The sequence below is a fragment of the Natrix helvetica genome, assembly GCF_964273705.1.
Source record: "Natrix helvetica genome assembly, chromosome: 1".
Classification (NCBI taxonomy): domain Eukaryota; kingdom Metazoa; phylum Chordata; class Lepidosauria; order Squamata; family Natricidae; genus Natrix; species Natrix helvetica.
The window spans coordinates 236,739,009-236,766,940 of NC_138548.1; the positions used below are offsets into that span (position 1 = coordinate 236,739,009).

Sequence of the window (27,932 nt, forward strand, 5' to 3'; positions counted from 1 at the left end):
GGCTTCTCCGCTTCGCTCTAGGCACCGGGGAGCAGTTTCGGAGGGCGCGCATGCGTCTCGCTCCATGCCGATCGGACAACGTACTTTTGAAGGAAGCAGCGGCGGTATGGTGAGAGGCTTCCTTTCTTCATTCCCTCTCTTTTGAACTGATGGACTTTTCAGCGTTTTTTAAAAGTTAAACTTTCGGATTCTTGCTGGAGGTGCGGCTAGAGGGAGGGGGAGTTTCCCCCCCCCCTTGGACAAGCGGCTTGAGAAGATTTTGCTTTCGCCCCCAGGGGAAGGAGGAGGGGGGAGAGCCAACTAATGATGCCTCACCCCTGTAAAAGTGACTTTCATTGGATTTAGTTCCAGAACTTATGGGTGAACTGAGAATTTTCTGTACTTTTAAAATTTTGTTATGCCTCTGAGCCCAAAGCTGGCAGGGCAAGATGGCACACTTCCGTTGTCTTTATGAACTGTGAAACCTGACTCCACCTTTAAAATTCAGGCTTCCGGTCTTTGTCTCCGTGTCACCCAGAAGAATCTCTTGTGGATTGCTATTTCCTGAACTCTCTGGGGAGAAAATTTTTCTCTACTGCTAGACTGACTAAAGAAACTCCCAGCTGCTTGGATCTTCTGCCTCCTGAACTCATCTGCCTGCTCTACTTCTTCAGCTGTCCAGTCTCTACACTGACTGATCTCTCTGCTTTATAAACTATGTCTCCAAAAAGACCACCACCTGGAAAACCTGGCTTTGCTACCTCTGCACCGACATCTGCAACATCCAGTCCTGCCACACAGTCAAAGATTACAGAACTGATGCAACCTAAGAGTATAGAGATGGATTTGCAACAAATGCTTCAGCAACTCATACAGGGCCAGGAAGAAATTAAGAAACAATTAAAGGAAATGAAGGAAGAAATTAAAGAGAATCAAGTCCAAATTTATAAGAACTCACAGAGACTGGACCTTGTGGAGGGTGGGGTGGCGGAGGCGAGGGGGTGGGTAGAAGCTTTGCAGAAGGGTAACAAAGAACTTGATATCCAACAAATGAAAACAGAATTTGAGAGAATGTCCTTTTATCTTAGATTTCAAAATGTTATAGAAGCAGATGGGGAAAACATAAGGGACATCATGACTAATATCTTAGCTGAATATATACACAAAGATAAACAACAGATGGAATGGGAGATAGACCTGGTCTATAGAGTGAACTCAGCATATGCCAGAACACACAATGTACCCAGGGAGGTCCATATCAAATTTCTTAGGAAAAGCACAAGAGACATAATTCTGGGTGTACAAAGGGGGCAAGCATTGACATATCACGACAGGGAGATAACCATCTTGAAGCAGATCCCCCAAAAAATTAGGGAGAAAAGGAAAAATTATTCGCAATTGGCGAATAAATTATACCAGAAAGGGGTGTGGTTTAGATGGTTGATGCCTGAAGGGATGCTGATATTCTGGGAGGAGACAAGAATCAGAATCAATACACCCATAGAGGCTCAGGCCTTTATGGAAAAAAATAAAGCGAACCTAGAAAAAACAGAAGACTCTTCAACGGACATACAGGACACGGGAGGGGCCGGAGCTCTGCTAGCGGGGGGAGAAGGGGCAACACTAAGAAAGCTCAGATCACAAAAATGAATAAGAAAATCACATTGTTATAAACAGACCGAAAGTAATAATGAAATTATATCTAGACTATATATCATAATATATAAGCTGATTGAAAATTTTTTATAGAATTAATATGCTGATTTTATACGATTTTGTATTAATGTTTTATACATAGATGTATCTTATGAGTTTGGAGGGAGGGGGCGTCTGCCATACTTGCAACTGCCAAAATTTGTATACCATTCCACCTACCCTTTTCCTTATAAATGTTTTAAAAAACCAATAAAATTTTCTGGAAAAAAAAAAAGAATTATTTGTATTGAGGTTATATACTGTACCAATCTATAATCTGCAACTTCTCCTCCGAATAACTGGATGAACCAAAGGTACGATAGAACCTTGGAGAATGAATGAATTCTGCAAGAAAACTAAAGCAAGTTCCTATGAAAAGAGAGTTTTGACTAAATAATTGAGGAAGCCTGCAGTCTTTATGGGCCAGTGGTAGGTTCCTACTGGTTTGGACTGGTTCGACCGAACTAGTAGTGGTTTGGCGGCCTGAATCACTGCAACCAGCAGCAACTCAGGCCTGTCACGCCACTCTGTGTGTATTTATATGTATATGTGTAACCATGAATGGACAATGGGTGGAAATACTGAAATTAAACTAAATAGGACAAGAATACAAAGCTTGCCCTATGAAATATGTACTTTTCTCCTGACATCAGGAATTGGACATATTATTATTATTAAGACAAGAAACAATGTCTACTATAATTTACTGATTTCCATTTCTTATTGTCATGAAACTGATGAGCAAAAGTAGTTAGAAAGGCAAGGAGACAGCAGAAACTTCAGGTCTGATAAAGGAATGAAAGCTGGTTACAACGATGATACCCCCAAGACAGGAACAGTGGTTACTATTTGGGGAAGGGTCAATAGCTAATGGATGTAATGAGAATGAAGGAATGGCATTACCAAAGGGACTATGGAAAGGTTTTCAGCTCACTGCTTCATTAGGGGAACTGAACTTCGTTAAAGACATGAAACCTATCCAGGTTATCTTGTTTCCTGATGAAAATCTAACAAATATATCGCATTTGGTTTCTGGATTACTGCACAATGTCAGTGGCACAAGGGTTCAGAGTTACCTACTCCCGGTCTAAATAAATATTAAGTTACAAATCAAGGAAGTAATCCAATCTTAGTAGTCTGGGTATAATTTATTTAAAAAGTTTTATTTCACTCTGAGAAATCTGTGCTTGAAGCCCAAAATCTCCTTGCCTCATAACTGCTATGTTAAATTTCCTGATAACGAATTAGAAAAAAACCAAGAATTGATAAAACATTTCCGATAAGCATTGAGCCATGAAGTTATGAAGCTTATCCTTCTCACAACTTTGAGGTAATTCTGTGTGGTGGTATTCCCGAGAGACTATTTTTTTCTAATTCTCAAATCAAAGCACTATATGCATCATAAAGGTTGCTCTTTTACAAAATGTTTCCAGAAGGATGACTCTAAGCAGTATTAAAGTTCAGATCAGGTTTCCAGAGCATTTATTTATTAATGACACTCTCTTTAACCTATTTTGCTCAGGGCAGAATTCTTGTCTTCCATGTATCTCAGCTCATTTCAGAATCAATGAATGCTTAATTAAGATGAAGTATTGCCCTGTCTCCTGCTCCTCCTATAAAAGAATTAAATTTGTTCAAGGAAAAGAATAATCTCCTCTAACATTTGAATCCAGATGCAGTTCTGAAAGAATAGATGTACCGATTGCTATTAATTAAGAACTACAATTCCTATAGAGATTATACTGTAACTTTTCTGTACAGCTGCCATCATTTGGGCTACCTGTCAATCAAGAATTATTGATCTATAAGATCATTATAAAATTACAGATTTCACATAAGAGCTCTGCTCACACAATCTTATACTCGGTTTGAAAGCTGTTTTCTCCCCAACCTGTTTACACCAGGTTTTACATATATCTCTGAAGTTTAAGATAGTGCTTTATACATCCCTGGATTTCAGAAATAGAATTGATAATTCAATTCTATTCAATTCAAAAGATAATAGGATGGCAGATGTCGAAACACTAAAGAAATCTTGTGAATATACACACACGTAGAAAGGTAAAATGATTAGGACATTTGGCAAAAGCTTTTTATTTGCCCTTGAGAATTAACTCACTATCTTCCAAAGAAATTAGCATTATCAGAAATGTATAAGGAACTTAAGCTGATATTTGACAAAGACCTCCTTTAAAAAAAGGGGGCTCAGTGGTTAAGATGCTGAGCTTGTTGATCAGAAAGGTTGGCAGTTCGGTGGTCCAAATCCCTAGTGCCGCGTAATGGAGTGAGCTCCCGTTACTTCTGCCAACCTAGCAGTTTGAAACCATGTAAAAATGCAAGTAGGAAAATAGGGACCACTTTGGTGGAAAGGTAACAGTGTTCCGTGCACCTTCAGTGTTTAGTCATGCCGACCACATGACCACAGAGAAGTCTTCGGGCAGCGCTGGCTCTTCGGCTTTGAAACAGAGATGAGCACTGCCCCCTAGATTTGGGAACGACTAGCACATATATGCGAGGGGAAGTGTGTGTGTGTGTGAGTGTTTGAAATGTTCCTTTTACACAGAAAGCTCATAGACTCTCTCCCTGTAAATAAGGCACCTCTCTCCTTGATTCACGTTCTAGATTACTTCTGGCCTGGGCAGCAATTAAAAGGGAAGATGCTATTGTCCCTTACTTGCTGGAGTGATTGATACAAGATCAACTACCATCTCTAAGCAGAATTAAACTTGAGAGAGAAAACAATACAATAGGCTACCCCATGTAACCAGAAAGGGAGTCAGATTTCCAAAGTTAAACATGCTCAGAAAGCAGCTAAGCTTCAGAGTCTGATGGATTGAGCAAAAGAGTTTGATGTCCACAGAACATATATCTTTTTGTCTTCACCTTTTCTCTGCAAATTGCTGTGTTTTTTTCTATATTTTGCTCATATTCATAAAAGAAATCAAATATTTGGGCTATCCTGAATAATAACCAAAATCACTTTCAAGACAACAGTGCTGTTTTATTCATTTTTTCCTAATCAACCTCCATCCAGACCTCATGACACTGTATGGTAAGTACAGTTGAGCATCGGCCAAAGGGAGCTGCAATTCTTGCTGGTTGCATAAAACAGCCACTGGGGATGAAATGAATAGTTTACTTCTTTTGAAGCACTTACTCTGGACAATGGTCATGTTTAGGAGACTAAGGATGGGGGTTACATTTTTGGGGGGTCACCAAATTAAATTAACCAAGATTAAAATGTAATTTTAATCAATCGTTGCAGTTTCTTTGATAGCTACTTTTCAGTACCTATCTTCAGTGCAGCTTCATTTCAATATTTTATTTCAAAGGCCATTGACCTATAGGACCATGTGTAAGAAACCAAACCATCCTTTGTTTTCTTAATTTTAAGTACAATCCCAGTGTGATTTAATTATCCTTGCTCTTGCTGGCAGCTGCAAGAACAAATTTGGCACAACACTGGAGGAACTTTGCCAATGATATCAGATTGGGAAATTGAAGCGGATGAATATGCCATCAAAATTGACAGTATATATCCATAACAGAGGTCTAAGAAAAGTTAAGAAAGAATGACTCTGATATAAATTACACAGCAGGGCAAAGGCAGACATCTGGACTATGCCTTTTAGGAAGAAAGTTATGAGACCAATCAAAATAATACATTAATGGATTAATTTATTGATATCACATTTTGATACTCCCCATCTCTATCTGAATCACTCTGGGCAGATATTTAAATAAATACTAGCAATACAACTTGCTAGTAAAAATACAAACATGTAGGCTCTGAAGGGCAGTTGGAGAAATAAGCAGAAGGAAAGGGGGAAAGGTATTACTAGGCTGTATTTTTATTTCTGCCTTATTTATGCTTTTTGCATTATTCAATTGTTATTATTGAGCACAAACTTTTTTCCCCTTTGTAATTTGTTTATTCTAAAAATAAAAATGCTTTACATTTTTTTGAAAGCATGCTTGATCTTTTGAGAGAAATTCAAAAAACAGTGCTGCTGTTGGTAGCTAGGGGATTGTTTGATGTTATCAATAGAAGCTTGGTAAAAAGTTGCATCAACCATCTGAATTCTGCACATTGGAAACATTATAATCTAATACTTCAATAGAGAGAATCAGGTATGTGACTCACAAATCTACAACACAAACTCCTGCTGATTCTGCAGAGGATTGGGAGGGGAAAACCATCTGTTCCAAAGGTTTTTGATAATTTTTTTGATCTAAGCTGCTCAAAGGGTTTTATGAAAGGAGTAAGCCTCAGATGTAGCCATCAAACAAATATAGGGTAGTAAGTAGGAGGTGAGGAAGGGAAAACCAAAGTCCTGGCTTGTTGAAAGCCCCAATTATTTTCCCCTCCTTTCTCACTGTATGGTGCCTTTTCTGAACTAAGGAAAAATTTGCAAAGTGTTCTATGCCGGTATCAAAAGGCTTGATGGTGAAGGAAGACAGAGGAAAGTAGCAGAAAGAAAAGTCCTCACAAATTTAAATACATATATTTTGTAGTTAACAATCCCTCCTTATTAATAATAAATCTATCGCATTGCCATTGGAAGAGTGGTCATACCTGTTGACTCAAAACCACATAAATCCTCTTCATCATAATGTATACTGATTTAACACTCTACCATGGAAATGATCAAGTGCTTTAGTAACAGAATAAAAAGAAGAAACAACAAACTTCTTAAGCCTGGAACAGTTCTAGAGCAACTGCATTTCTTCCTATAATGAAACTGGGGTACACTAATTATATTTCTTTTTGACAACATTCAAGGATGGCAAACTCTTCCATGCTTGAATGTCTCCCATAATTACAACTCATGATGTGTGCCAAGGGTGCTATAGTACCATTCGGTACCCTTTGGAGCTCTTCATGTTCTATAATTTCCGTGCTACAACCGCTCACAGGAGAATTTTAAAGGAAAAAGGCAGTTAGCTTTGCACGGCCTGCTGATTATTTTGTTGTGTTTTCTTGAGCTCCTACTACAGCACCAAATGCCTCAACTCCATATCATGCTTATTTTCTATTAATAATAAAATGCATTTAAAAGCTTTGCCTTAAAGCAGGCCACTGATGAATTGAACATCAGTCTAAACACACACACACACGAAGCAGTTCACCATTAGGTTCATATGAAATCTCCCACTCAGTTCAGAAAAATCGGGAAAAGCTTACTGAAGGCAATAACCTTCACTTTTTAAACCAAGAGTGGTTGCCAAGGAGTTCTAAACTCTGGGTGTATCCACTCAGAAAACACACACAAATGTCTATGCTTAGCATCCTGAAATGCTAGGACACTTCATGCTCAAAACTGCAGGTGTGCGCATAGTGAACCATTTTGAGTTTGAAACAGGCTGTTCTGCCCTCATCTGTTATCTCAATCAACCTGAATGACTCCTCATCTTGAAATTATCCAGTTTTGTCCATGCTTGAAATGAGTTCATTTGAATTCTAGTTCCAATCACTATCGTAGGTCAGCACTACCGATACCTACTGAGTCACCCCATGATGACCATAGCATGGAAGGTAGCAATTTGGAATATAGGAGATTTATTTATTAATTCATTGATTCGTTCAATTTCTATAAATGCCCATCTGAATCCAATTGAGTTTGGATAGTGAACAACAGAGCAAAAAATTAAAACCACAAAAAACAGTTGCAAATAATACATATAGGAAAGCAAGAATTATCATAAAAATTTACAGTGCACCCAGGTAATGAGGTCCCATACATTTTCAGAAGTTCAGGCTCATGCAGACAGCCAGATCTTTAGAGTGTTATGAAAGGCTAAAAGGGTTAGGGCCATTCCTGAGCTTCAAAGGAAAAATGTTCCAATGGACAAGGTCTCCTGTTAAGGAGGTACTTCTCATGGTATCTGCCAGCTGACATTCCTTAGGTAATAGGGCCTGCAGCACCCCCAATTTACTAGATCGAATTGGATGGGAAGAAACTATTGTGAAGAGACGGTCCTTTAGGTAACCTGAACCCAAGCCAGGCAATTAAATGAAATAAAAGGAAGAATAAAGGTATGTCATATGTCTGTGAAACAAAGAGAGATGTATAATCAGAGATGGGCTTCAAAAATTTCAGCAACAGGTTGCTGGATGGGTGTGGCCATAGTGGGTGTGGCCTAGTTGGCCTCCTGCACCACAGCATTGGGGGGGGGCATTTTCGCCTTCCCCAGGCTCCGGAGGCTTTTCTCGAGCCTCTAGGAGGGCAAAAACTGCATCCCCCCGGACTCTGGAGGCCCTAAACGGGCCCATTTCCATCCTTCCAGAGCTTCCAGGAGGCCCCTTTTTCTCCCTCCCCAAGCCTCCCTACGTACCCTGCACTTCCCTTGCAAAACGGACCATGTGGAGACTCCTGGGAGGGACAGAGTCGGCGGGGCCAAACTGGTTCTCCAAACTGGCTATAACGTTAGCTACCAGTTCTCCCGAACCTGGGAGAACTCATAGCAGCCCACCACTGGATATAATGTTATAGAAATGAAGATGCTGGTCTTATCTTTTGCAGTGGAGTAAATAAAGGCAGGGAAGCGCAAGTGTAGTTTTGATAATTACGAATGACAAGGCTAAGATGCATGTCATGAAATATGAAGGGGGGTCATTCTAGCTGGTTATATGAAAGTAGGAACCTGTAGGTTGGTAAAAGTTGCATGTTATACTCCAGTCAACAGTGTTAATCAAAGGTCAGGTTTGGAAAAACTAGTGCAGCATTCTAACGGAATGTGATCCCAGGAGAGAAAATAGTCTGTTAAGTGGTATGAATGGACAGAGGGAACAAGAAGAGTATAGAAAAAGTAACTGAGTCATTCATAAACCCAAGAAAGAATTAGAATGGTGACTGATGAATATTTTATTCAAAAAAGGCCTATTTCAAACACATAGTTTAAACATAAGTCCATTCATATACACCCAGAGAAAAGCAATTAATATAAATCAAGAAGCATGACTGGTTTGATTGTTTATGACAAAAAACCTGAGGGAATTGTTAAAAGGTACAGAAATAATTAAAGGTTCTAAATGTGTGACAGACCAATCTTTATTAGTGTCAAAAGAATGAACAAGGAAAACAACAAACGAAGAATTGGAGGGAAAGTAGATGAAAAAGGAGAAGAAATTATGAGTCCTATACACTAGGGACCACCTGCTCCAGACCAAAGCTACTTGTCCTTCTTTATCAAGTTACACTACTTGTTCTCATTCCCCCCGCCGCCACCGTCATCAGTAAACTGAAGTGGTGGGACCAGAAAAAATATGCCTTTTCTGTTGCTATCCCCCAGTCTTGTGGATAGTCAGTCCACTGAGGTAAGATTGGCCTTTCCTTGTTACCTGTAGGAGTAATTTAAAACAATTATCTTGTCAGGCCTTTTAGCCTACTGGAGATTCTTGCTACTTTAATTTACTGTCCAGGTTTATTGCTTTTGTTCTTTTACTGCAGTTGTATATTTTATACTCTTTTTTTGTTTTTATTTATTGTTAGAGGGGGTGGCATAGAAACAGCATTAAACTATTAGAAGGCAGATTATTCATTCAACGGAACGACTGCAAAATAGATGGAATGAAAAAGGATGTGGAAGTTGCTCAGAGCAAATTGGAAAGAATTATGTTACAAAAGTGTTTGAAATTACACTAATGAGAAGTATGGAAAAAATGTTTGGTGGAATGATGAAATGAAAGAGGCTGTAAATGAAGGGGAAAATGCATACAAGAGAATAAGTCCACCACCACCAATGAGTATGAAACACACCGTATTATACAATGGTATTATATTTTGCTGCTTGTTATTTTGTCTAGATGAAGGAATGGATCTTGCTGAGAAATGATGAGACTTTTAGAACCAGCAGATTTAGAACCCAAGCTTTAGACAGAATAGTTAAAATTAATGTGGATTTCAAAAATATCTGTGAGCCTTTGGCGGTTTGGACTTTTTTCCTGACAACTCAGTTTGAAGCCATTGGATCATCTGCCGACAATAGGTTCCCTTTTTTAAGAACTATTGCACTTTGTTGTCATCTTGCAGGGATGGGCATTCCCTCGACATTCACAAAAATGGTCAGAGGCTGCACAATCTGACACAATCTGCACAATGTGCCCCAGAGCTAATATACCGTAGTTAGTTTTTAGTGGAGTTTTGATAACTCAATTATGGAGTTTTGCTAGATCAGTTCCAGTTTGGAATATTATAATGAGCTCTACATGGTACTGTTCTTGAAAAAAATGCCAAAACTGCAGTTGCTCCAGAATACACTGAAGCTGATAGTTATGGATCCAGTATGGGACATACATGTAGCACTCTAATTTATGAGCTGTATATGGCTCCTAGTAAGCTTCTGGTGTAATTCAAGATTCTGATTTTCATTACAAAGACTGTAGAGAGCCAAGGAAAGAATCTTGGGGAAATCAGACAGAGCCAATGGTTGCAAAAACATACTTTAAGCCTGGGAAACAGAAAAAGTTCTGACCCATCTGCCGATCTAGCTGATTAATCATCAGGGTGAATTGATCCATCTGTGTTGGCACCCAGTTCTCGCGCTACACTGTTTGGTTCTGATACCAAGGGGGACTTTGCAGTACACATAGGATATTTCAGACAATTTCTCCTCTTGTAGAATTGGAATTATAAAGAACATGCTCTTGCTGTCAGAAAATTGTCTCAGGACTTTCTTTTTGGAATTATACTCAAGACAAGAAAAAATATTTATTAAATACTGAACAGTTTCAATCAGACATAGATCAGATTCTACATACCGTATATGTATTTTTCCAAGGTTTAAACTTTCCTTCCTCCTGTCTGTTTTTTAATGGGCTGGTTGAAATCTGTTTCTCAAGCTAGAGTCTACTGGAGTGGGCAGCCATAACCAATTTAAATAATAATAATAATGCCCAATTATTTGTTCCCAGGCGGTTCTAATCCTCATAAAACCTTTCAATTCTGATTTTAAAGTACACTATATTTTCTCAAGTTATTAAAAAAAGATAAGTGGGGGAGGGTTTGGGGGTTTGGATAGAACATCCTTACTATAAATATGAGAAAATATATTTAAAGAGATAGTAAAGCAAAGAAAGCTATGTCTCTGTGTAGACAATTTTTACATTTAAATCTATGTTCTTTTGCCACGCTCAAGTGAACCCAACTTTGTTATAATGCTACCTTTTCATTGATTATTGAAAGCTTGAATCGCTCTGTCTAGTATTGAGGAAGGGCAGCTTTTCATGATAAATATTAGATGAAACCCTGAATGTCTAGAAGACACAGATAGATGCAGGCCCTTAGCGATAAACATTCCTAGCACAGCCTGGATTCACATAAAGGTGTTCTCCATTGCTCTAGCACAGTGGTGGGCAACCTTTTTTTTCAACTGAGCCAAATCTCGCCAAAACCACGATTGAAATTTATTTTGAGAGCCACATTTTTAAAACCGAAAATACATAGGATGGTACACTGTTTTTAGTTTCAATAAACTCTGGCATTTGAAGCACGCAAGTCTTAAAGCTGTCAAGTTGCAAGACCCTTGCACCCCTAACCCTTTAGAAAAAAAAAACCAGGGGTCTTCAAACCTGACAGCTTGAAGACTTGTGGACTTCAACTCCCAGAATTCTGAGAATTGAAGTCCACCAAGGGCATCAATCATATTAGCCCAGGGATCTGCAAAATTGGCTCTTAAGACTGGTGGACTTCAACTCCCAGAATTCTGAGAATTGAAGTCCACCAGTCTTAAAACAGGCAACTTTGCAGACCTCTGTGTTAGCCCAAAGCCTGGCGCTGGGCGGGCCTTGCTCCCCCATTGGTGGAGCCCCAAGAAGCGAGGAGGGAGAAAAAGAGACGGAGGCCAAGGAGCTTCCCCCCCGCCCCCTCCCAGCAAAAATCTAACCGGGGAGCCGGGCGGGCAGTAGCAAATTAGCCGATCGTGATCGGTTAATTTGCTACTGTCTGCCCGGCTCCCCGGTTAGATTTTTGCTGGGAGGGGGCGGGGGGAAGCTACTTAGCCTCCGTTTCTTTTTCTCCCTCCTCGCTTCTCGTCCCCGCCCGACTTCAGGATCCTCCCTAATCATTGTGGGTTGAAAAGAAAAAAGGGAAAAGGGCGCTTGTTTTGAAGTGCCCGAGAGGAGGGAGGGGAGCGGGAGCCCGGCACACAGAAGAGCCGCATTAAAATGTGTAAAGAGCCACATGTGGCTCGCGAGCCATGGCTTGCCGACCACTGCTCTAGCATAATTGAAGAGAGAAAAAGAACCCTGCTGTTCTTAATAATTTTACCACCCACTCTTCTCCTATACTTCCAATGACATTATTAGTAGCATCATCCATATTAACCTCAATAAAACATAAGCAGGCAGTAATAAATGTTTTGCCGTAATCCTCCAGTTTTTCATATATGGATTTCAGATATTCACATTAAAAGGCTAAGGTAGAATAGTTGGCTGTTTCCTGCATCTATTGTCTTAAGAAATTAGACTCATCTAATCTAGCTTTCAGTCCAAAACCAAGAATGGCATGTGGTGATTCTTCCAAGCTGAGTTCTTTACTGTTTTACGCCTATGGTGGCTCAGTGGCTAAGACGTTGAGCTTGCCGATCAGAAAGGTCGGCAGTTCGCTGGTTCGAATGCGTAGCGCCACATAATGGAGTGAACTCCCATTACTTGTCCCAGCTTCTGCCAAGCTAGCAGTTCAAAAGCGTATAAAAATGCAAGTAAAAAAATAGGAACCACCTTTGGTGGGAAAGTAACAGCGTTCCATGCGCTTTCAGCATTTAGTCATGCCAGCCACATGACTACAGAGACCTCTTTGGACAGTTCTGGCTCTTTGCCTTTGAAACGGAGATGACCACCGCCCCCTAAAGTGGGGAACGTTTACCTTTACCTTATTGCCAAAATCTTGCCAGATTGAAGACTCTAATATCTGGATCTACCATATATTCTGAGAATTATTGGGAAGGGTCTGTCTTTACCCTCTTTCTCTAACACATAGTATCTGGGCTGAATTACCTCTTATGCCTCCGTACACCACCTCCCTCCTGGGAATCCACCTCCTTACTACATGCTATGACAACCTGTTGAAAATAATAGGCAGGAGTGAACTTTTGTGTACAAAATGAAGATTTAAAGTACAGGTTGACCTTATTTGTGGGGGTTGCATTCCAGCATACAACCATGGATAATGATGTTGCATGTGAAAAGTTGAGACTAGGAGAACTGGGGAGCTAGATTCTAGAACACTAGAAAATGATTTAAAAAGAAAAAAAATCAAATATGCAAGGAAAAAGCTAAAATAATGGCCATTTGAATGGTTCTTTGCCCATTTCAGATATTCCTTTCCCCCTATTTTATTGCAAACAGAAAAATCAGAAATAAAGATTATGTGTACTTATGTATTTCCCTGGGGAGGATAAAATAAGAGGATGATCAAAAAGGGTCAGAATGCTGCAGATATTTGGAAACTGGAAAACCGATGGGAGTGAAGGGCAGATGTTTACTTCTCTATATGTGTAAAACAGCAGGCAGATCAAAGCTTCAGTTGGAAATGTATGCATATGTTAAACAATTTACTATTCTGATACAGAATTATCAACCATGGAAATAAGCAACTACGGCTAATGAAATCCCACCAGTGTATAAATTAAAATCACACCAATTACCTTGCACTTTCAAAAGTTGCAGAAGGCGACTTCCCAATAGCACCAAATCCAACACCAACAGCCAAACCCTCTGAAACAGAGCAAGAAAGTCGTGGTTACTAATCCTGAAATTAGCTTGGCAGACAGAGAACCTTCAAATATTTGGTCTATATAAAACTTGAAGAATAGCAACAGTTCTTACCTGATGTAAAAATCTATAATTTCCCACTAACCTGGAAATTATACATTTTCCGATATCTACAAGACACATTACTAGTTAAGATAGAAATGATTCAAAACGAAGACCAATAATGACATTAATTATGTCTTCCAAAGAAGCCATTACTATGCCCCCATTAGGAGCATAAAACTCATATACATTTGATTGTTCTGCTCTATAATTTTAAGTCTAAACTGTTATACAAGAGCACAGCATTAGATGCTGGAATTACTATTGTAGGTCAGCACCACAATTTGGGCCCCGTATCACAACATAAACTATTATTAATCTTAAGGATCATGCTGATTTCACCAAACAACAAATCCAATACAGGATGACTCCTTATATGGAACCAACCTGTTTTAAAAGTTGGGAACAGATATTCAAAGCATCACAGTAATTGAACAATAATAATATAGCATGGACACAGATGTAGAAGAATATATGGAAGATTAAAACTACTCATCAGCATTCTAACTACTGCAAGACGCCACATGTAGGTAAGAGAGCAGATGAGATACTTGTTTCAGAAGACACATGACACAAATTATATTGATGTAAAGTGTTGTGCTTTTTATCCAGATGGAACTAAAACATAATATGGTATTCACCTTGTCAAAGGGCAATTTCTACCTGTCATATTTCAAGATTAACCACTTGTTCGTATCTCCTACAGAACTGCATTCCTGAAGCACATCAACCAACGCCTTTCTAGATGCAAGGAGGTGAAACTGAAAAATATTAAATAGGGTCAATTGAAAACTAGTAGTGAAGAAAGCTGTTGTTTGAAAAAAGGGTTGCTGGTGGTGTGAGTATGTCTAGGTGACATAAGAATGGAGATGTATAATCAGCAATTCAGACCAAAAGCTTCAGGGATTTTGAGGCAAAGACAAAGATTAGTCTTGTTTTATTCAACTGTCTGTTCTGCAGAGTCCTTTGAAAATGTTGATTGGCTACTAGGGCCAGAAAAAGGAAGAGCCAGAAAGCAGCACCATCCACAAGGAGGCTGGGAAAAGGAGAAGAAAGGTGAAAAGCAATGCTTGTATTCACCCAGAGCATGGGTGTAAAACTCGTGGTGTCACGTTGCCGTCATGTGACGTTTTCCCCCTTTGCAGAGCTGGGCTGGGTGTGGCCTGTGTGTCCAGCTCACGGGCCGCCAGTTTTACACCCCTGGCCCAGAGAAAAGTCCCACCCCAGGAGTCTTTGAAGAGTGAAGCAGGAGAAAAAGAAGTAATGACAACACATCCACAAAAGAGCAACCATTATCCTAATATGAGAGACATGCTCTGTACCATACTTGAATCAAGAAGCTGGAAGAAGCTGAACAACTAACTCTGAGAAGGAGGAAGTAAAAAGTCAAAATAATAAAAGTTTAAGAACTAAGTTGTAAAGCGATACAAGAGATAAGAAAGTGTTAGCAGAGATCAATAATCAGGGGAGAGTGAGAACAAGGGGACTAAAGAATTTAAGATTTGGATGAGAAAACTGCTGCTAAGTAAAGAAAAGGCTTCAAAGTTGAAATCAAAATTTAACTAAAGAGGAATTTAGAATAAGACAGAAAAAAACAGCAAACATTTAGAAATGCAAACATTAAAAGTGACACTAATCACTGGCTATTATAAACCAACACCCTATTTGTCGTACAATTGTAAAAGAATACACCTTTCATAATAAAATCCTGATACCTGCCTCACTGCCTTTATAATCCTTTATAAAATATATATATATCCCATGATATAATTATACTACCATCCCTGATCACAGGCCATTATAGCTGGGACTGATAAGAATCCCATAACAACTTTACACTACGTTCCAACGTAAAGCTACCTTGTCTACTGCACAGATCTAAAGGACTAAATAGCCCAACAAAACTGTATTTAAGATGGCTGTTCCACATCTGGAATGACAAAGAGAAAAATGTAAGGCACAACATTTGTTTTTCAAGCAAATCCCACATAGGAAAATATAAACAGAATTCCTTTTTGGAAAAAAAGCAGATCAACCTTTCCTGAAATAACTTTTGTCTGTAAAACCACTTTTGCTTTGTCAGCTTCGCTGATGTGAAAATTAGAATTCTTAGGACATGTTAACTCACAGGAGATGAAATTTGTTGTGAGCCAGATTTTACATTTTTAAAAAGTTATTATAGTAAAGAACTCAGCATGTTCTATTAAGACACCCTTCTGCCAGGTGTATTTTCAGCTCTGCAGGGGATAGATCAGAACTGCTTTAATTACAATTGCATTATCTGTTAATAGGGAGAGAAAAGAAAGCATTTAGCCTTCAAACAGGTGCAGGAAATCAGACAATGTTTTGTGCTCACCAGAGATGAGTTTTGAAGTAATTCCTGCATAATTGGCTCATTCTCCTTAACTCAATTATGGAGGCTTCTATTTTTCCACCTTAGTTATATTCCCTCTCTCTCAATAGTGAATGTTCATTGGAATAATTCTTACCTGTATAGAAAACAAAGTATTTTTTAAAATAATATGTTGAGAGACTCTATTTGCTGAGGAAAATAGGTGGGTGTATAATGTGCAAGTACACCAGATGGTTGAAAAAGAGGGGGGGAAAGAGCATTGGAAGAATATTTGAAGGACAGCAAAGTAGATGCAGTGGAGCTGGTATGTCTTGGAGCATTACTGAGAGATGAAATTGTCTTTCAAGAAAGACCAAATGAAAAAGAGAAAAGAGATATGGTAAGGCAAAGTATTACATAGCCAGTATGTAACAAAAATAGCAGGCCAACTAGATAACAGAACTGGCAATGGCTAAAAGCAGAAAAGTTTAAGAAAGAGACAGAGGGGCCAATTCTGGCTGCACAAGACCAAACCTTAAGAACAAATTCATACTAAGTCCGAATTGAAAAGACAAGACAGCAAATGCCACCTCTGCAAAGAAGCTGAAGACACACTGGATTATCTAACTGCTGTAAGAAGATCATATAGACCAGGTGACAACTTGCGAAGCATTCCTGACCTGTTCCTATGGGCAGGGGGGGATGAGGAATCAAGCCTCGCAGCTGGATCGAGGAACTTACATTTCAGTCAAAATAAAGCACATTCCAGGTGGCAACATCAAGGTCATCTCCAGGGTAACCCACAGTAGCCTGAGGGGGTGACTTCTACAACCTTCAAAATTGCTTCTTTGGGGAATGTGACTGATGACACACCTTAGGGGGAGGGGGAAACAGGGTCAGAACCAAGGCGCGAATTGGGAGAGGAGGAGGCAATGTCGCGATGAGACGACATGCAATCTCAATGCTCTGAGATCGCCACTGATACTTTTGCCACTGGGTGGTCCAAACAGACCTAAACCATCCCGCAGAGACAGTGAATAGAAAGAATATGTCTTGCTGATCTCAGGGACATCGCAAAGTCCCTGATCGATCCAAGAGAAGTTCTTCAAGCTGGTGACAAAAAATCCAGCCATTAGGCTGATGAAGTCGGGGCGGCTCCAAAACGGAAGGATACGGAAAGAGAAAGTGTTTCCAGCTGGTGAGGAATTTTTACCGTTTTAAAAGAGACTGCCTGTAAAAAACTTAAAACTAATTTAAATTGGAGAAAAGAAGAAATAAGCGGCGGAATTAAATTTGGAATGGTTTTGGACAGTCGGTTATCTTACTTTTTACATGCTATCTTCATGGATGGAATTTATGCAAGCCTTTTAAAACGAATGGATTAAGTTTTCTTCTTCTATTTTTTTCTTTTATTATTCTTTGTAATCTATGGGCTAAAATTCTCCTCTTTCATTACTGTGGGTGTTGTTCTAACTCATTCAAGAATCAGACTTTTTTAAAAAACTTGAAATACAAAAAAGATACAAAAGGAAACAAAGAAGATTGCAACAATAACACTGCTACTCGGAGACTAGTGGTTAGTGTATTGGAAACAAAACACTCTTACTTTTCTCACTGATTATTCTGGCTTGGCACTGCAAGGTCTCACTGCTTGTTTATAGAGAGTGATAAGAAGAAAAGCATACAAATGTCCCTTTGAAGTATATCTTTAACCAGAGAAAGGTGAAAATAAAACATTATTGTGAATGTATGCTTAATCTTTTCAAAAACTTCCAAGCTAGAACAGCAGTGTTTGTTAGCTGGAGATAATGGCACAATTTCAACAGCAGAAAAAATTTTTAAGTCTGCAAAAGATATTCTCAGAAATTCAGAAATTATCAAACACATATGAGAGGATAGAGAAGAAGTTGGAAGACTTAGAGTATCTAACAGTAAAATATGATGAAGAAGTTGGAGATGTTTATGAAATGGAAAAAATGGTGGTTAAAATCCTAAAAATCGAAGAGGAAAATGAATATAAAGAAATTAAAATTGCTGATATTTATGGTGATTGGTTTGTCTCTGAAAATGGAAAGAGTGGAATACTGAAAGAGGAATTAAATGGAGGGGAAATCTACCCCAGATGGCAAGATACAGAAGAAGAGAAAACAAAATAATTTATGGATTTAAAGAGAAATTTTATTAGCAATATCGATAACACTACCGACAATCAAAGATAAGCTGATTAAGGAAACAGAAGAAGGGCATTGAAATTACATGAGAGATTTTACAAGCAAGAAGTTGCTAAGAGGAGTCCATACAAAGTTGATTAAAGAGATGATTAGAGGACTGACACCACAAATGGCAGAAGATATGAGACTGTTTTGCTACTGGAAAGATACAGGTTGATAGATGGAAGAGTATAATTTAAAAGTAGTTAAACAGTGAAATTTAGTGACAATGGATATAGTTAAATAAATAATTGATAATGATAATAATGTATACAATGTGTAGTGTTATGATAAATAATAATTGGATATGAATATTGAATGGTACCCATGAAAGGAAGATTAGAAATCCTTTTGGATTATATATAATGGTTAATAAAAAAGAACTAAGTTAGATACAGTTAAGTCTTGATTATTAGGGGGGAAATGTTATGATGCAGGATATAGTTAAATAAAGGAGGGATAATGATAATAAAGAAACTGGATGTAAATTGTAAACAGTGCTTTGGAAAGGAGGACCAGAAAACTTTGTTATTAAATATTATGATGCAGGATGTTTAAACAATTATAGTCAAATGAAAATGGAGGTATGATGATGGTAACTTGTATAAATATCTGAGTTAAAATACTTGAGTTAATATGAATTATGTTTGTTGACTGTGGAAGAGATGCACGAAAGCCTTTTTGTAATCAACTGATACACTTTCTACAGTATGTAAAGAAGGGAGATTTTATGTGTTGTGTTTGTTTTGAAAATTAAAAATTTTAAAAAAACTTTTATAAAAAAAATGGAGAAAGTATAAAGGAAAAAGGAAAAAAAGAAAGACCAGTCCAGTTTAAAAGTAAGAGGCATTTGTAAAGAATCCACCCATAGAAAACAAAGTTAAGGTTGAAAAGATAACACGCTAGTCTTAAACCAGAGTTAATTCGCCACTTATTTTCTTCTGTCTTCAATTTTATTTTAAATTCCAATTCTTTTGGGTTTTCCCTTATCTAATAATTAAAAAAAAAATTCTCACCATTTCGACATACTCCTGTACTGCTTCTGTTTCAGAGGCTTGTCCCAACCTTCTGCAGCCATTTTGGTTGGTTCTCTTGTAGCTTGCAAAAAGAGCTTTCTCCTGGATCAATCAGGGGCTTTGCGATGCCCCTGAGATCAGCAGGTTATGCTCTTCTCTATCACTGTTCCTTCAGAACAATTTAGGTCCAAAAGGACCATCCAGAACCAGAGATATCGACAGCCATCCTGGAGCCCCAAGATTGCATGTCGTGTCATTGCGACGTCAAGCCCGCCTATCGGACTTTTCTGGATTTCTATTACAAAACCAAATTAACTGGAAATACTGATAATTTCTACAAATGTTTGCAGTGCTTCAACATTCTTAGCCAAATTTCAATGTACTGGTAGTCCTTGTTTTCCAACCATTCATTTAGTGACTATTCAAAGTAACAACAGCACTGAAAAAAGTGACTTATGACCAGCCCTCACATTTACAACCGTCACAGCACCCCCAAGGGTCACTTGATAAAAATTCAGACACTTGGGTAATCAGCATGTATTTACAATGGTTGCAACATCCCAGAGTCATGTGGTCACCATTTGCAACCTTCCCAGCTGACCTCTGCCAAGCAAAGTCAATGGAGAGAGCAGGATTTGCTTAATAACTGCATGAGTCACTTAACAATTGCAGTGATTCACTTAACAACCATGGCAAGAAAGGTCATAAAATCAAGTGCCACTCAGTTAACAACTGTCTTGCCTAGTAAGGAATATTCTGGTCTGAATTGTGATAGTAAGATAAGGACTATTTGTACTGCAAGGAAGTAACATTGGTCTCTTAGGTCTAGATCAGTGGTTCCCAACATGGGGCCCACTGATTTCAAATTCAAATTCAAATTTTTAATTTGTTAGCCGCTCCCTCTCCGCAAGGGACTCGGGGCGGCGTACAATAAAAATATACATACATACATATAGACATACAGGTACACACATATATACATACATATACATACATGCATACATGGAGGAGGTAGTAATCAAATGTATATCACATTAATAATAATAATAATAGAAAATTAAAATTAGCCATTAAAATATCCCTTGATAAAATACAATTTAAAAAGGACTGTCAGGAGGAGGATAAAACTACGGTTGAGCCAGGCCAGATAATTGAAAGAGGTGGGTCTTAAGCTTTACACGGAAGGAGCGGAGATCGGAAGTAATCCTGATGTCAACGGGGAGGTCATTCCACAGGGCTGGGCCCATCACAGAGAAGGCCCTGCTCCTGGGTGTCGCCCCCTGACACTGTTTAGCGGATGGCACCCGGAGAAGTCCCTCTCTGTGTGAGCGGATTGGTTGTAGGGATGTATGGGGCAGGATGCGATCCCGCATGTAACTAGGTCCTATGCCATGGAGCGCTTTAAAGATCGTAATCAAAACCTTGAAACGCACCCGATAGACCACAGGAAGCCAGTGCAGCTCGTGCAGGAGAGGTGTTACATGGGAGAACCTAGTCTTCCCCATAATCACCCACGCGGCCGCATTCTGAACCAACTGTAGTCTCCGAGTGCATCTCAAGGGAAGCCCCATGTAGAGAGCATTGTAGTAGTCCAGGCGAGACGTCACTAGCGCATGGGTGACTGTGCGCAAGGCATCCCGGTCCAATAAGGGGCGCAATTGGCGCACCAGGCGGACCTGGTGGAACGCCCCCCTTGCCACGGCTGTTACATGGTCATCCATGGACAGCCGGGCATCTAGGAGGACGCCCAAATTGTGCGCCCGTTCCATGGGGGCCAGTTGCTCGCCCCCGATGGCCAGAGATGGAAGCAACTGGTTGAACCGGGGGGCCGGAAGCCACAGCCACTCCGTCTTGGAGGGGTTGAGTTTGTCGGTTGTCATCCATCCAGACCCGTACGGCTTCCAAGCACCATCATTTCGACGGCCTCGTTGGGGTGGTTCAGGGTGGAGATGTACAGCTGAGTGTCATCAGCATACAGATGGTATCCCACCCCAAAGCCACGGATGATCTCGCCCAGCGGTTTCATGTATGTGTTGAACAGGAGTGGCGAGAGAACCGACCCCTGTGGCACCCCGCAAGTGAGGGGGCTCAGGGTCGATCTCTGCTCCCCTGCCAACACACGTTGCGTCCGGCCGGAGAGGTAGGAGCCGAACCACCGTAAAACGTTGCCCCTGACTCCCAACCCCCATAGCCGGCACAACAGGATACCATGGTCGATGGTATCGAAAGCCGCCGAGAGATCTAATAGGACCAGGATAGAGGAACAACCCCTATCTCTGGCCCTCCGGAGATCATCAACCAACGCGACCAAGGCCATCTCCGTGCTGTGCCCGGGTCGGAAGCCGGACTGGCGCGGGTCTAGATAATCATTCTCCTCCAAGTGACGTGGAAACTGTTGGGCCACCACACTCTGATTTTTAATGGCGGCAATTTGAACCTTGTTTAAACCAAGTTATTGGTCTTTTAGGCTTCCTCTGCGTGAGTAGAGTTCACTTTTTGAGTAAAGAATGAATTATATATTGGGGGTGGGGCCTTCAGGATTTTGGAGGTGCTTAGATGGGGCATGGCCCCCCAAAAGGTTGGGAACCACTGGTCTAGATGGAAAACCTGTGGCTTTCCAGGTAGTCTTATATTCAGTGTGAGAACGAAAAGACCCTAGATGCATAATTAATGCATATATGCAGTTAGAATTTCTCCAGGCAGGAGATACATGCTGTGCAATTAGCCAGAGAAGCTGTGTCCTTTAAAGAACAAAATATCAGCAAACTACATCAGAAAAAAAGACAGATGCTTCTGTTGCAGAAAATGACAGGCTTTAGACTTCTCAGGATACAGGAAAAGTTTATTTGGCCGCCAGGTTCAGAAAGCTAGCACATGGCTAACATCGCAAATTCTGAACAACCTTCATTATTGAAGCACGTGTTCTTATACATTCTCAAAAGCAGTGCAACACGGAAATACTTAACTCATTTCTTATTGGTCATTTTGGGGGGAAAGCCTTATAAGTAGATGGGGGTCTTACTTCTCCTTTTGTTACAGGTATGGACTACGTGTCATTAACGAACTTTATTTGAACCTTGTGGTTTGGACTTTTGACATAGGGACTTTGGCTAGAACATCTTGTGGTTAGAAGCTGATGACATTTTCCTGTCCCTTTAAGCAAGCTTCTTAACTGTCCCTTTTATGCCACGTCTTCATTCTTGTATTTTAATTCATATTTTATTCTACTTTACTTCAGTTGCCCAAATACTGATAAGAACAAAGGAAGAGAGTCCAAAAGTCATGGAAAAACCAGGCCAATTATCTGCTGGGAATTCCCAGGAGGAAACCTAGCAAATAAAATACAAACTGTAGCTACCCACACAATATAAGTAGGAGAAAACTGTGTTCAGCAGAAGTTACATGGTGAGAGGACAGCATGTTGGGCAAGAAAATGGAAACTCATATGTCACTAAGTGTGTTCCCAAAGTGTAAAATCAATTATGAATGGACTGTAATGGCTTATTGTGCCACTCGTGAATATATAAAATGAGGTGCTCGAAGAGGTTAAGCTCATTTATGCTGGGGAGAATAATTATCTCTTCTAATGACACATGGAAAGGAAAAGTCAAAGAATGGAGGGAAAAATTATACAGTGAGCCAGCCTGATGTTTTGCAATTAGACTGTCTAAACCAAGGATTTATATGGGACCTATATAATAAGGGGAGTTCCTATTTTAAGGACAACAAATCATTATCCTCACATATCCTATTCTGCCTCATCATGGCAGGGACTGGGAGGAAGTGTTCCTGGGAGTGTATCCCAAGGTTCCCAGCAAGGTCACCAAGACATGAAGCAAGCAGGTATCTATACTGGGCAGCACTACTAGAGGAAGTTGCTGGATGCAGACGATCACATTAGTGACAATGGAAAGGGAATTAATTACTATTTCATCCGGGAAGGCAATAGTAAATCACTCCTGTATTTTTTACCAAGGATGGAAAATATAAAATGATTAACAGTATCCTGCCAGAACAAATCTGGCCCCTCAGGTTGGATGACACCCAACATGCTACTGAGGAGCAACTGAGAATCTTTCTGAGTAATAATGGTGTTTATGATATGGCCAGATTAAAGCCTTTAAGACCTCTGGTTGCTGATACTGCCATATGGGAAAATAAAATTCAAAGCTGCAAAAATAGAATTGCAGTACGAACATAGAATGTAAGAAGCATGAACATGGAAAAGCTCAACATAGTGAAAAATGAAGTGAAATAACTACAACCCGAGATCTAAGGAATTGAGAATTGGATACTTTGAGTCATAAGACCACATTGTTTACCCTTCAGGACATGAAAAAGAAAGAAAGAACAGTTAGGATCATTTAATGCAGATTGGAGCCCTGCATGGAAAAGGAGATGCCAGATATCAAGATGATTTAGAAAATGCAGAGGAATATGAAATAATATTGCTGCTGCAGGGCTGGATAATTAAGAAAGCCAAAGAATACCAAAAAGAATTCAGTATGTGCTTCATTGATGGTAGAAAGGTCTTGGGTTATGTCAATCACATTAAGCTATGCAATGTGCTTCGAAAAATGGGAACTCCGGAACATCTCACTACCTCCCTCTGGAGAAGGTTCTAACTCTGGGAAAAGTAGAAGGAAAGAGGACAACCAGCAGCAAGATGGACGGTCTCAATTACATTGGTGATGGGTGCACCATCGGAAAACCCGAAGGATAGGTTAGGGGACAGACCATCATGGACAAAATCTATCAATGTGATTGCTACAATTTGACCTTGACTTGATGGCACACAATTGATCTATCAAGAACTGTTGTCACACAATCAAAATATATCACATACCTTCACTATTTACACCATTTAAATTGATAATCAGGGCAGCTCTTGAAAGTACTACTTAGATACCTAGGAAGATGACAGCAGTCTCTTTCCAAATTAGCTGTTATAGTCATTAGCCTCATTCTCCCTCCCCCTTTTATTTGGGGATGCATATAAATTGTGTTTAATTCTCCAGGCCTAGATTTTGAGAGGACTGCTGTGAAAAAACTAACATCTTGTTAGGAATCAATTAAAGTGCCTCATTCACCTTCACCTGCTGGCTGGCAGGTAATAATGTTGACAAATCCCAGTTAATGTCAAACATCTTCTGCTGTTATAAAACAAATCTCTTTACTATCCGAGTCATGAGTAGACGCTCAATTCGAAAGCCTCTTGACTGATCATAGGAGGGGAAAAACACAATACAATTGAAATAAAACTTGTGTTTAGCTGTTGTGAAAGTAGACCAAATGAGAGCTAGCTTCTGCTTCATTTCTGTTTCAAAAATATTTGGCAGTAATAGACATTCACCAATACACTTACATTTTTTTCCTGAGCTTTGCTCACCTGTATTTTAATTCAGTGGGAAAGGCATTACAGAAAGAATGATTGCTCAAGCAGGAGGAAGATACCGAAATATATATATAATATTGTTCTCTATTTTTCCACTCATTCTGAAATTCCCATCAGTCTTTCACCCGCTGCAGTTTCAAAATTTGATGCATATTGTTATTTCTTTTTAGAGAAGCACTTATTTGTAAAGTGACACTTCAGGGCCAAGCTGTCCATTATACAAATTTCTATGTAATATTTTCTCCCCAAGACTAGATTTTTTAAAAAAAAAATATTACTGAATAGAAACCATCCAGACTGCCATCATGAACAAAAGAACAGTGTGTAGGAAAGGTAATCACTTTTTTTTCATGCTGCCTGCTTTTAAGTCTTAGAATTTCTCTCCAATCTCTATTCCCTCTCTCCCCGCCTTCCCAGTAGAAATATATATGTTTCAAATTAATTTTTGAAACATAATAATGTTTCAAAATCTGGAATCTGGCTTGGATGTACTAGTTCATGCAAAGGCATGGCTTTGCCAGGAATTATATGACATTTAAGTTTTCTAAATGCAAAATGAGGATAAACCTCATTTTAACATAACAAATGAAGATTCACATTTACTCAGAGAAACCATTAGTAGTGTGTTCAAATCAAGCAAAAGGATAAGTATCAAAAAATCTAAAGAAATAGATTATAAAGCACTGATTAAGACGTTGGATAGCCATTTGCCTGAAATGATATAGGTTTTCCTGCCTAGGCAGGGGGTTGGACTAGAAGACCTCCAAGGTCCCTTCCAACTATTGTGTTGTGGTTGTATTGCATTGTATTGTACTGTACTGTACTGTATTATTGTATTGTATTATTGTATTGTATTGTATTGTATTGTATTGTATTGTATTGTATTGCATTGCATTGCATTGCATTGCATTGCATTACAGCAGGACCTCTTAGGAAAGAATGCTAGCAGACAGTACTACCTGACATGGCTGATCTTTTAAAGTTATCATACCTCATCAGCACTTGGAAGGGAGTTATATCTCGGGATTTCTTGAAAGGTTTTTCAGAAGTGCTTTGCCATTGCTGCTTCCTAGGGCAGGGAGAGAGAGACTGGCCAAAATCCACCCACCTGGCTTTGTGCCTAAGACGACACTATAATTCATGATCAGCTTTCTAGACGGAGCCCTACACCAAACTGGCTCTCACATAATTAATAGAACCATTACATTGGTTGCAAACAGACACCCTCAATCTCTCTTCATCAGGCTGTTTTCCATCACCTGCAGCACATTTTGCCCTATAATTCCCTGGGAAGACCAATAATGCTTAATTAGAAGTATTCTTTAAGCAAATATTACCAAACGCACGTACATCAAGAATATGTTTGTGTGTACAGATAGTTTAATTTTTAAAAGCACTACTTTTAGGTTCTTTGCAATCAGGTAAAAGATTTCTACGTAGAAAATACTCATTTCTGGTATAGTTACCATAAAATCATGCAATCCAACCTGTATTTAAACACATTGGGATAATTTACATATGCTAATTAATATAGTATCAATAAGAGCACTAGATATGGGATGCAAACATATGGATGACTAGTAGATGGCAGCTAAGAAATATACTGTATAAAACCAGCTCTTTGTGCATTCAGTGCTACTGTCTATTAAAAGAAAGCTTACATTGGTATAACATATATACTCTAAATTCCATGCAAACCAGAAATCTGATAATGCGCAATGGAATTTTAATTGATATAACATATGGCTTCTCTTGTGAATAGATATCACTATAGAAGTAGAAGTACCTATTCATGAGATCTTAAAGAATGGTGGGACACATACACACTTTGAATCTAATGTCCCTGGTCTCGCCAAGCCAAGTCAGGAGCTCTGATGGGGTTTTCTACTTTTCTTTATGAGACCATGAATCCCCCTTTACCCCTTTCAAGCCTTCATAATTACAGATAATTATGACACTTGGGATTCTTCAGCCCTTATTTCCACCAAACCTCTACAGCTAATTCAGCAGGCTTAATTCTTGCACAGGAATGAAAATTTCACACTATTCAAACAACAGCAAATATCAAGGTGCATAAATAATGGTAATTTCCAGCGAGCTCTGCTCCATGACCATAGACTTTCATTCCCAACAACGTTGTCACTATGTGACTTCAGAGATGTAGCATTGTAGAGAAGATATACATTTTAATGCACTTCAGTTAGCATATCAGCTAACAGTAGTTGTGTGTTGAAATTGGAAAGAACCACACTTACATTCATGATCAACCCATAAAGCATTGAAGTATGCTTTAGTACGTGTAGTTTCAACATCTTGTTCTTCCATACTAAGCTACAGCTAGGTTTTGAAGGGAAGAAACTGCTTATCTAAAAAGCATATATTCTACCTAGCTATTATTGTCACCTTGGCAAGAGAATAAAGACATCTGAAGCTCACTAACTTGCTGCAGCCTTATCAGCTCTGGCAATGCAACAGTCAAGAAATTGTAAATACAAACATACTTGCCCAACATGTGGTTCTTTTGCCAGAGATTTTATGTCAAAGTAAGCATATTGCAGAAAGATAAAACCATTTTTACATGCATTTCCCACATTATGGAAAAGAAACACCGTCACTTTCTTTTCCAAACATGTAGAACAGCCTCTGGCAGAGGAAAACTAATGTTTTTCATATTAATGAGAATTATTTCTATTCATCAGAAAGAATCTAATATCTAAGGCACTAAAAATTATAGATGTTTCCAGCTGCTGCTTGCAGGCACCTTGTGATAAATAGCATCTAACAAGAGTCCCTTTATAGCATTCACTTATTCAGAGTAGCTGCACAAAGAAGGTCTCCATTTTGGTGGCTAGTCATAGAAATAATAACAATAACAATAATAACAATAATAATAATAATAAACCATCAAACTGTAGAAGAAAAATGAAATTTGAATGATTATGTCAACCAAAGTTCAGAAAAATTGCTGCAAGCTGTGAAAACGGAGAACAGCATAAAAACAACAAAAATAAAGGCAGAATATAAGGAAAAACAACTGGATGACAGATTAAACAGATGGAAAACTAAAGCTTTGCATGGACAGCACTTGAAAAACATTGAAGGAAAATGTGATGACAACTTGACATGGACATGGCTTAAGTTGGGAACTATCAAGAAAGAAACGGAAGGTTTAATACTGGCTGCTCAAGAACAAGCACTACAAACTAATGCCATGAAAGCGAAGATACAAAAATCCACTAACAATCCAAAATCCACTAACAAACAGATCGTCATTTGGAGCACAACACGCCAGATATCACAGTTGTAGAGGGCTGAAGTGTACAGTTTATTGATATTGTTGGTCCTGGAGATGCCAGAGTCGAAGAAAAAGAACTAGAAAAAACCCAATGAAATATTGCGACCTGGCCATCGAAACTACACAGCTATGGATGAAGCATGTAATAGCGATGCCCATTGTCATCGGGGCACTTGGCACCATGTCCAAGAATTT

At 39.2% G+C, this 27,932-nt stretch overlaps 1 protein-coding gene across 2 annotated transcripts in view; it reads right to left on the reverse strand.

Moving 5' to 3' along the window:
• The window catches only part of SLC39A11 (solute carrier family 39 member 11), a 358,016-nt gene that overhangs the window by 36,555 nt on the left and 293,529 nt on the right, over positions 1-27,932 (reverse strand). For both annotated transcript variants that reach the window (XM_081938779.1, XM_081938778.1), the window contains exon 7: positions 13,321-13,390. In XM_081938779.1, coding sequence (XP_081794905.1) covers positions 13,321-13,390 — 70 coding nt within the window. The remainder of the gene's footprint in view (positions 1-13,320; positions 13,391-27,932) is intronic.